This window comes from Pristiophorus japonicus, chromosome 10 (assembly GCF_044704955.1).
Source record: "Pristiophorus japonicus isolate sPriJap1 chromosome 10, sPriJap1.hap1, whole genome shotgun sequence".
Taxonomy (NCBI): Eukaryota; Metazoa; Chordata; class Chondrichthyes; family Pristiophoridae; genus Pristiophorus; species Pristiophorus japonicus.
This window is the reverse complement of record NC_091986.1, coordinates 141398166-141409593: the sequence shown is the minus strand read 5'-3', so window position 1 is coordinate 141409593 and position 11428 is coordinate 141398166. Positions and strand designations below refer to the sequence as shown.

The following is an 11428-nucleotide window of genomic DNA, read 5'->3' as shown; positions in this document are numbered from 1 at the left end:
ATTTTTATGCCATTGAGACATTTCCAAATGTGTTTTAACTTCAGAGGCTACTAATGGGTTCCAACGTTATGAATACTATCAATCTTATATTTTATGTCAGTGACCAGGCAAGTTATTTAATCTTGGTAAAAAATTTTGCGGGGCAGCATTACACAATGTGAAGAGTTATATTTAATAGGACTTATCTAATGTGTATACCTGACATATATAATTGAAGTGTACCAATTGGAACACAGTGTGACCAAAGTGTTTAGAAGTTTTCATACTTTTTTTCATCTTGTATAAAATTTTATAAATTATAGAAGTGAAATGCAAATGTAAAACTGTTATTTTGATCGAGTTCCTTATATTAAACCAATTGCTCAAGAAAAATCTAATTGTAATTGTTCAACACTGGCTCTTTGCTTCAGGTTTTATTTGTTAATATTTCTTGAATTGTAGAACATTAGTATTGAAAGCTCTTTGATAGGGAGTGTAAACATATTTGTTACTTACTAATGAAATCAAATAAATTATATAAGATCAATCTCATTCCTGGACCTAGCTGTTACATTGCTTGGGTAATAGTTCCCATAGTATTACCCCTCCCCCCCCCCCACCCCCCAACTATTTTCTCCCCTTTCTCTTAAATGTGTTGGTTCTTTCTTTTTGGGGTCCAGTTTCACAGGCACCAACAGCCCTTCAATATCTCACTAAGTGTCCAACATTCAGGCGTAAACCTAGATGGTAATTGTCAGAACTCAGCTCGATGCTGTCCTCCTACAGAGTGCATGCATGACCGTTTTCCAGCAGTAGCCATTGATCAAAAATAGAAATCCTGGCAGTTTCATTTTTCCACTCCCCAACCTAGCCATCACAATTATCACACCCTAACTGTTCCCCTTGCAAGTCAGCATAGACAGAGGATCAAGGTGATTTATTGTAATAAACCACCACCTGATATTGGGGCTTTATAATCCACAAGCCAGAACTTGTGGGGTATGGAGTTTGATGCCATTTAGTGATTTATTTCTAAGCAAACAATCGTTCAGCAATATTGATTGTCTAGTTTTAAGTAGCAGAAGGCATTGTAATATGCCCCCAGCATATGTTCAACCAGCTATCACACTATTGTGCTGGCATCAAGCAGGGCAGATACATGAGCACTAGGCTTTAAGTCACGATGACAAATCTGTCAGATTTTGTGTGAGTGCTGGAGTACTGCAGAACATAGTGATCAATTTCCTCTATTTCAATAGTGGAGCTCAGCAAATCGCATATTCATCACTCAATAGCAGGGCTTTTGTCGTTAAGCCCCAAATCAATTGATTAGCATGGAGAAATATGTTAGGAAAAGCGATGGGAATAGGAAAGAAATGCACAGGGGAACTATATGCCCTAGTCATCTGGGTAGCTACTAGCTGACATAATCTTTGGATACATATATTTTCAGTATGAACAGTTCTCTGGCAACCAGCCTATTATTTGCATCCTGTTCCCCATTACAATTATTCATACAGAACAGAATTGCTTGCCTCCGACCCGTTATGACAGAGTAATAGATTTCATTAATACTTTGCAATTTGAGGGAAAAAATCCTGCATTCTCTAACATACAAATACTAGACTAGTGACATTTTCTCTCCCTTGTGAACTTGCCTTTAAGTCAGCTGTTTTCTGTATAGACAGGCCATTTAATCGATTGTCATTAATATGACCAAATCATTTTCAGTTGATTAATATGGTCTGCTAATTGCTACATTTTTACTATATTTTTATAGCTGCTCTGTCTGACACTTCATGAATTAGACAAAGTCATCTGACTATTATAATTAAACTACAAGCAACAAATTATTCGACTGGTGGGAGATAACTTTTTTTCTCTGGCGTTTGACAGCTCCAATCTAATCCAATTTTCTGGTTTCTAATTATTAGACTGAAAGAAGAAAAATCATTACGACCTGTCAGAGAAAGCACCTCACATACAATCATTCATTATTTGTGCTAACCTTACCAAATAAGTTATGGTGATATATCAAAATTCTCTTTTTGTTTTTTTTTAAAAAACGTTCAAATTTATAATTTACATAGTAGAGAATAAATGTACTTCAGTCTAGTTTAAATGCAAATGTACTTGTCTCTCAGTCTGTGGCTTCATGGGGAAGGCACTGCTTCAACATACTTTTGTATGTACATGTTTATACAGTAATGGCATTGTCAATGAAAAACCATTACAGACAGGTCTTTTCAATCTCTTTGGAAGTGACAATGGCAGTGAACATAAATTCTTGATTCCTGTGACTTTGTGCTTTATTGTTTATCCATTTGTATTTAATGCCAGACAGCCATGATGATCCGATGAGAAAACAGCAGCTCTGCGTAAGCATCAGACTTCTTAGAAACTTTCCACAAAACTTCCTGGGAATAAACCAGTTTTTCCATTTCGCTGTAACGTGCCTTTGAACCATCCATCTTCACGCTTCTTGTGAACAAACACTATGTCACCTTCTTTGAGTTCGATCTCAGCTTCACTCTGAGGGGGATACGGGACAAGCACTCGATACCTACCAAAAGAAGAAAATAAAATTTGATCATGAGTCGCTCTTGCTTTGGCAAATACTGCAGCAGCAGTATTTGTTCTACTACTTTCCTTTGTTTAAACCAACAAACACCCGAAACAACTTTCCCTTTTACTTAGCTCAATTTGCCTTTCTCATTTAACTCTTTCCCAACCTAAAGGTTTCATAAAATTATTTTAGGTTTCCAGACTAAATAATTAATTCATTGTTGGAACAATGGTCAATGCATGTCAGGAACAATGGTATACTTCACAATTATGCAAACTAGCTTGAAGCACTCAGACAGCCAATTTGTTACGGAACCCATCTGGACGTTTTACAAAAATGTAATTTTGAGCAGAATTCTGCTTTTGTTTTCAAAATCACATTATTGATAAAGCCAGTAAAGTTGAATATCGTGTGACACACAATGACAGAACTATGAAGCCTGTGAACACAAAATGTGTTCATCATTTCAACATCATTGCAATTCTCGGAGACGGAGAACACAGTTATGTCACCCCTGTAACCTGGGTACAGATCCAACTCACACAGGGATGATGATCTCCATTGACTTGTGTAAAGAATCCAAAGTGAAAAGAAGTTGGGTATTCACAAATTCTCAATCTGATCCCCAATAGATGTGAACCCACATTCCAAAGTTGAATGACTATTTAGTACCAAGTAAAAGAAAGATTATAGCATCTAACCACGTCTCCCCGAAACATCTCAAAAGTCTTCACGTACAATGAATTATCTTGAAGTGCAGTAACTGTTGTTATGAAAGCAAAGATGACACTAACCTATTTCTCTAAGTAGGATGCAGGAATAAAGAAGCTACAAAAATAATAGTTATGCCTTTTTTTAGTGGGCGCCTACTTTTGAGGTTAGAATTGATATGTGTTGCTGGGGCAAAATAGAAGGAATCTCGAATGTCATTTAACCAGTGCCATAATGAATCTGTGGATGCTGAATGCTGTCACTGTATCTGGCTTGGCTTCATTTTGACAAGTGATTCTTTCCCCTCTCCACTGAGACAGTATGCAAGTGCATTCAGCTGGGGGTTTGGGGAATGGGGGGTGCCAGGACAGATGAGGTCTGCTCCCTAGTTCACTGGCAAGAAAGGATAAGGCTAAATATAATTATTGGGCCAATGGCAGAGATAGTTTATTCTGCAGTTAACCTGTGCTATACTTTCAACTGGATAAGTACAAAAAATCCAAAAGGTGTTCAAATTAGTTGGCAAAAGGAGGTGGGCATACTGCCACCCCCTCCTCCCTCTACTCATGTCCTGCCATATCCCCAGCAGTGTAGCTTAGAACTGACAAAGCACTGAATGAATTAAGTGGCTTTTAAATGTCTGATCCACTAGCTCAATGACAGAAATTCATGCTGGTAGCCTCGACCTGTGTGAGACCTGTGTGGGGCTGTACTCATGCTGGTAGCCCCGACCTGTGTGAGACCACCACCGCAGGTCAGGACTATAAATAGAGTTGGAGCGCGGGCCCTGGAACATCGTGAGCGAAGGTGTGGCGAATGAGGATACGGGGCCCAGAAGAGCCGAGGGCCCAGGGGCAACACGGACCAGCCCACACTGCGACATGTGTGCGCACTAGATCTGTGCAGCAGAGCAGGTCTCCAGTCATCTTGGTTAACCCTTGCCACTGGATAAAGGCCTAGCTCTGTCAAGCCCGTGTGGTGGCTGATGTGCAACGGTCACCACACGTTATAAAAATCCACGCACAGGCATCTTCCACTCCCTCAATTGGAGTTCAGGACTGGAACATCGGGTCCTTCATTGAAACATCTGTGAACTCTTGTGGAAGCAAGTCATCCTCGTTTGAGGGACCGCCTAGGATGATGATGATGACAGAAACTCTAGTCTATACCTGGTAAAAAAAAAAGTTTAATTTAAAGTAGTATTCCAGATTACCATTTTCCAAACCATTTACTCTCTTATATATGTCTATAAGATCGCCTCTCAGACACCTCAGGGGGAATTTTAACCCTAAGGACTAGTGGGCTGGGGGCAGGGAGGTGGAACATAAGAACATTAGAATTAAGAGCAGGAGTAGGACATTGAGCCTGCTCTGCCATTCAATATCATGGCTGATCTTTGACCTTAACTCCATTTTCCCACCCGATCCCCATATCCCTTGATTACCCTAGAGTCCAAAAATCTATCTATCTCAGCCTTGAATATACTCAACGACTCAGCACCACAGCCCTTTTGGGTAGAAAATACCAAAGATTCACAATCCTCCAAGTAAAGAAATTCTTCCTCATCTCAGTCTTAAAGGGCCGACCCCTTATCCTGAGACTATGCCCCCTAGTTCTCGACTCTCTAGCGTGGGGAAACAACTTCTCAGTATCAACCTTGTGAATCCCCCTCAGAATCTTATGTTTCAGTGACATCACCGCTCATACTTCTAAACTCCAGAGAGTATAGGCCCAATCTACTCAATTTCTCCTCATAGGGCGTCTTTCTTGCACCGTCTCTGAGGCATGTATGTCCTTTCGCAGATAAGGAGAGCAAAACTCAGATGTGGTCTCATCAAAGACCTGTACAATTGTAGTAAGATGTCCTTACTTTTGCACTCCAAGTCCCATGCAATAAAGTGCATCATGCCATTTGCCTTCCTAATTGCATGTTACCTGCATGCTAACTTTCTGTGTTTCCTGTACGAGGACACCTAAATCTCTCTGAACACTAACATTTAATAGTTTGTCACCATTTAAAAATAAGTTGTATTTTTCTATTCTTCCTACCAAAGTGAATAACCTCATATTTCCCTACATTATACTCTATCTGCCACCTTATTGCCCACACACTTAACCTGTTATTTCCCTTAGGAGGTTCTTTGTATCCTCCTCACAGCTTACTTTCCCACCTAGCTTTTATCATCAGCAAATCTGGATACTTTCATCTAAGTCATTAATATAGATTGTAAATAGCCAAGGCCCCAGCACTGATCCTTGCGGCACCCCACTAGTTACAGCCTGCCAACCGGAAAATAACCAGTTTCTCCCTACACTCTGTTTTCAGTCCGTTAAACAATCCTCTTTTCATGTTAATATATTATCCCCAAACAAATGAGCCTTTATCTTGAGTAGCAACCTTTTATGTGGCACTTTATCAAATGTCTTTTGGAAATCCAAATATACTACATCCACTGGTTTTCCTTTATCTACCCTGTTAGTTACATCCTCAAAAAATTCTAATATGTTTGTTAAACATGATTTCCCTTTCATAAAACCATGTTGACTCTGCCAAATCATATTATGATTTTCTAAATGCCCTGTTACCACTTCCTTAATAATGGATTCCAGCATTTTCCCGATGATTGATGTCAGGCTAACTGGCCTGCAGTTCCTTGTTTTCTCTCTTCCTCCTTTGTTGAATAGTCGGGTTCTATTTGCGATCTTTCAAATGCTGGCACCATTCTAGAATCTCAGGAATTTTGAAAGATCACAACCAATGCATCCACTATCTCTGCAGCCTCCTCTGTCAATATCCTCGGATGTAGGTCATCAGATCCAGGGGACCTGTCGCCTTTTAGTCCCATTAGTTTCTCGAGTACTTTTTATCTACTGATATTAATTACTTTAAGTTCCTCGCTCTTATTAGACCTTTGGTTCCCCACTATTTTTGGTATGCTTTTTGTGTCTTCTTCTTCTGTGGCGGTCCCTCGTATCGAGGATGACTTGCTTCTACACCAAAAAGTTCACAGGTGTTACAATGAGGGACCTGATATTCCAGGTCCCGAACTACATATTGAAGGGAGATGTCTGTGCATGGATTTTTTTAACGTGTGGTGGCCGTTGCCCACCAGCCACCACATGGGCTTGACAGAGCTAGGTCTTGGTCCAGTGGCAAGGATTAAACAAGACAACTGGAGACTAGCTCTGCTGCACGGACCTAGTGCACACACATATCGCGGTGTGGGCTGGCCCGTGTTGCCCCTGGGCCCTCGCTTCTCCTAGGCCCCGATCACATCGCTCTACAATCTCGCGCCGCTCCTTCGCCCCGACCTTGCCGCTCCTCTGGTGCTTGCCGCCTCTCCTGCTGTACCTGCCCACGCTCCAATCAGTGACTTAGATTATGGTGACATCCAATCCAGTCGCCCTACTGAACTGGCTCGCGCTGTACCTTGCAGTGGCATGCCGCCTCCATGCTGCTCCTTTTATGGCCCCGACCTGTCACTGGTGTTTCCTCGCAGGTCAGGGCTGCGCTGGATACCGGGCTGCCTCCAAGCCGGTCCTTTTAAGGCCCCAACTTTACTGTTTAGGTGACAGATGAATATTTGTATAGCTAATGTGCAGTGTTGAGGAACTGGAAAACAATATACTTTCAGCTAAAATAGGCCTTTAGTCATATACTTAAACAATGTTCTATTAAATTCTTGCTTTGAGAACTTAATTGAATATGCTTAAATTGAATACACAGCTGAAGTGCTGACCCTTCAATTAAGTGTTCTACATTATTTTCTCACAGGATTTCAATTACAGTTATAGTACTGCTGTGTAAAATTAAGACACACTTCTACTGCGAAGACAGATACAAAATATTTATAAAAAGTCTCTCCCATTTCCTTATTCCCCATTATAATTTTGCCTGTCTCAACCTCTAACGGAACAATGATTACTTTTGCTACTCTCTTCCTTTTTACATACTTGTAAAAGCTCTTACAATCTGTTTTTATATTTCTTGCTAGTTTACTCTCGTATTCTATTTTTTCCCTTTTAATCATTTTTTTGATCATCCTTTAATGGCTTCTAAAGCTCTCCCAATCCTCAGGCTTCCTACTATTCTTTGCAACATTAAAAGCCTCGTCTTTTAATCTAATACTATCCTTTACTTCTTTGGTTAGCCACAGATGGATCACTTTTCCCATGGAGTTTTTATTTCTCAATGAAATGTATATTCGGTGAAAATTTTGGAATAATTATTTAAATATTTGCAACTGCTTATCTCCCATCATACCTTTGAATCTAACTTCCCAATCTACCTTAGCCAACTCACCCCTCATACCTATGTAATTGGCTTTATTGAAGCTTAAGACTCTTGTTTCTGACTAAGTAGTTCACTCTCAAAATCTATGTGAAATTTTATCATATTATAATCACTCTTCCCCAGATGATCCTTTACAATGAGATTACGAATTAACCCTGTCTCATTACACAACACAAGATCTAAAATAGTCTGTTCCCTGGTTGGTTCCATGATGTATTATTCTAGGAAACTGCCTTGAAAGCATTCCATGAACTCATTCTTCAGACTACCTTTTGCCAATTTGATTTGCCCAGTCTATATGAAGATCAAGTCCCTATTGATTATTGTGTTACCTTTGTTACAAGCTCCTATTATTTGTTGATTAATACTCTGTCCAACAGTATAGCTACTAAACCACTCCCACCAGTGTTTTCTGCTCCATGTTATTTCTTATCTCCACCCATACTGATTCTACTTCCTGATCTACCGAGCCAAAATCCTTTCTCACTACTGTCCTTATATCATCCTTTATTATCAGGGCTACCCCACCCTGCCTCCTTTTCCATTCTGTCTGTCCTTTCAAAACACCAAGTACCCCAGAATAAGTGGGGGGTGGGGGGGGGGGGGGTAAAAAATGTTTAAATGGGAAACCCGCTTCCAACCTTTGGTTCAAATGGAGGCAGGTTGGGTGGGGGGGGGGGGGGAAATAACTTCTCCAGAGGAGGATTGGTCATTAAAATGTTTTAATGAGGCTGCAAGCCTAAGATTTTATTTTTGTTCCAAATTTAATACTTGCTCGCTGTGTTTCCCATGCCTCTGGAAACCTGGCAGCTGAAGGAAGGCGGGAATGGCTGGATGGAACAGCACTGCTTGTGGGACAAGAAGAGCACGAGCGTTGTCCCTGGCCCACCAAGCCTAGCTGCTTCCAACCCTGCGATCGGACCCTCCACCGCATGATCAGAACCCCCTCCGCAATAATAGAAATTTATGGCACAGAAGGAGGCTATTCGGCTGAAAAAGAGCTATTCAGTCTAATCCCGCTTTTCAGCTCTTGCTCCGTAGTCTTGTAGGTTACGGCACTTCAAATGTATACCGAAGTACTTTTAAATGCGTTGAGGGTTTCTGCCTCTACCACCTCTCCCCCACCCCGATGTCTGACTCGCCTCCCGATTTCTGACTCCCTCCCGATGTCCGACCTTCACCGATGTCCGACCCCCCCAAACCCCCCGATGTCCATGTTCCCCCCTAACCCGGATATCCGACTTCCTCCTCCATGTCCGGCCACTGGCTGTGACCTAATACCGCAGGCCGACCCACACACCAGCCTCTCAATCTGGCTGGCCGCAGCTAGGAGACAGATTTAAAACATTTTAAAGATGTCCTGCTTTTCAATTCGGCAGGACTTCTGTATTTACGGGTTTTCTGGCCATAAAACCTCTACCCCGCTTCCTCCCTGCCTCCTCGTTATTATCGGGGACCTTCTTTAAAGGCCGAAAACCCCATGGGGCTGGAAATTCGGTACCGCTGATTTTGAGGCGTTAATCCTGTCGGGGCGGTAAGTATAGTGCCGGGGAACAGTTTGCGGTGCCTAGGTTGAAACGCAGCAAGAGGGAAAGGGAGCGCTAATTCAGGCATTCCACACTTCTCCTTAGGTGGTGGAACTGAAAACCGCAGCACTAAATTTGAAGAGCAGTTGCGCACGCTCTGATGTCCGCTACAGATCCCAGGGAAAGCTGATTCCGAAAGGCATGGTCAGATAAGTATGTGCATGTGCTGCTTCAACTATTCACTCTTGGCAGAGCGGGAAACTGGAGGAGCAGGAAGGTTGCCAGCGGCCCACCGCTTCTTAGCCACGGCCATTGACACTTTAATAGAGGCTATTGAGAGGAGGTGGAGTGTGCTGCAGCTTCCAGGTGGAAGGAGGCCCGTTCCATGAGTGTTCCGAAGACGTTGGAGGGAGGTCGCTCAACATGTTTCCGCGAGGAGCACAGTAGGCAGCACAGTGACACAATGTTGCAAGAAGTTCAATGACCTCACTCGAGTCATCAGGGTGAAGACCCTTTCTCGTAACATTGTAATGCCACAATGTGAACTTCACTGTCTCACACAATGTAAAGTCTTTCCAGTACCTGCTCCTTCACTATGTGTACCAGGCCATGGTCTTCGTTGGTGAAGTTACCATAAAAGCTCAGGCTCAGTTCACAGCCATGCCCTGTGTTATGTATGTAAACTTGTATTTACTCTGTACAGCCACCAGAGGGCTCATCCCCTGGAGTCCCAAGGGATCCCTTAATCCCTTGGGAGCACAGGTATTTAAGGAGGCTTCACAGGTTGGAGAGGCACTCTGGAGACCTGAAATAAAAGACTAAGGTCACACTTTACTTTGAGTTCACAGTGTTCAGTCTTTCTCCATACATAACAACTGGCGACGAGATACAGATAGCGAACCCAAAGATGCAGAGAACAGTGGGCATCCTGGAGAAATTCTCAGAGGGAGATGATTGGGAAGCTTTTGAGGAGTGACTCAACCAATACTTCGTGGCCAAAGAGCTAGATGGGGAAGAGAGCACTGCCAAACGAAGGACAATCCTCCTCACCGTCTGTGGGGCACCAAAGTATGGCCTCATGAAGAATCTGCTCACTCCAGCGAAACCCACGGAGAAATCTACGACGATTTGTGCACACTGGTCAGAGAGCATTTGAATCTGAAGGAAAGCATTCTTATGGCGAGGTACCGGTTCTACACCTACAAAATGTCTGAAGGCCAGGAAGTGGCGAGTTATGTCGCCAAGCTAAGATGCCTTGTAGGACATTGCGAATTTGATGGACATTTGGAGCACATGCTCAGAAACTTTTTCGTACTTGGCATTGGCCACGAAACCATACTTCGCAAACTTTTGACTGTAGAGACCCCAACCTTGAGTAAGCCCACAGTGATAGTCCAGGCATTCATTGCCACCAGTGACAATATGAAGCAAATCTCTCAGCACACAAGTACTGCTACAAGTACTGTGAACAAAGTAATGTTGTTTTCAAATCGCAACATATAGGTCAGGTCACACATGCCTGCAGCTGCATGTCCGCAGATGTCTCAGAGTCCACCATCAAGGGTGATGAATGCAAGGCCATTAACACTTTGTTGCCGATTCAAAGACTACGTTTGCAAGAGCTGTGGAACAATGGGACACCTCCAACGTATGTGCAGGCGAGCTGCTAATCCTGTTAAACCTGCAAACCATCATGTTGCAGAGGAGGACAGATCCACGGAGGATCACGATGAACCAGAGCCTCAAACCGAGGAGGCAGAGATACATGGGGTGCACACATTCACCACGAATTGTCCCCCGATAATGCTGAATGTTGAACTAAATGGACTCCCGGTGTCAATGGAACTGGACACATGCACGAGCCAGTCCATCATGGGCAAAAAGACTTTTGAAAAACTGTGCTGCAACAAGGCCTCAAGGCCAGTCTTAACTCCAATTCATTCGAAGCTAAAAACTTGTACGAAAGAACTGATTCCCGTAATTGGCAGTGCTACTGTAAAGGTCTCTTACGATGGAGTGGTGCACAAGCTACCACTCTGGGTGGTACCGGGCGATGGTCCCACGCTGCTTGGATGGAGCTGGCTGGGAAAGATACGCTAGAACTGGGACGACGTCTGAGCGCTATCGCCCGCTGACGACACATCGTGTGCCCAGGTCTTAAACAAGTTCCTTTCGCTGTTTGAACCAGACATTGGGAAATTCCAAGGAGCAAAAGTAAAGATCCACCTAATTCCGGGGGCGTGATCCATCCGTCACAAGGCGAGAGCAGTACCGTACATTATGAGAGAAAGGGTAGTGATCGAGCTAGACCGGCTGCAATGAGTGGGCATCATTTCAACGATCGAGTTCAAC

General features: G+C 43.0%; 1 protein-coding gene across 1 annotated transcript in view; it reads right to left on the bottom strand.

The window, feature by feature from the left end:
* Window positions 1–2373: 2373 nt before the first annotated feature.
* LOC139275111 (E3 ubiquitin-protein ligase SH3RF3-like) overlaps window positions 2374–11428 on the bottom strand; it is a 591968-nt gene continuing 582913 nt past the window's right edge. The window contains exon 10 of the mRNA XM_070892131.1: window positions 2374–2542. Coding sequence (XP_070748232.1) covers window positions 2374–2542 — 169 coding nt within the window. The remainder of the gene's footprint in view (window positions 2543–11428) is intronic.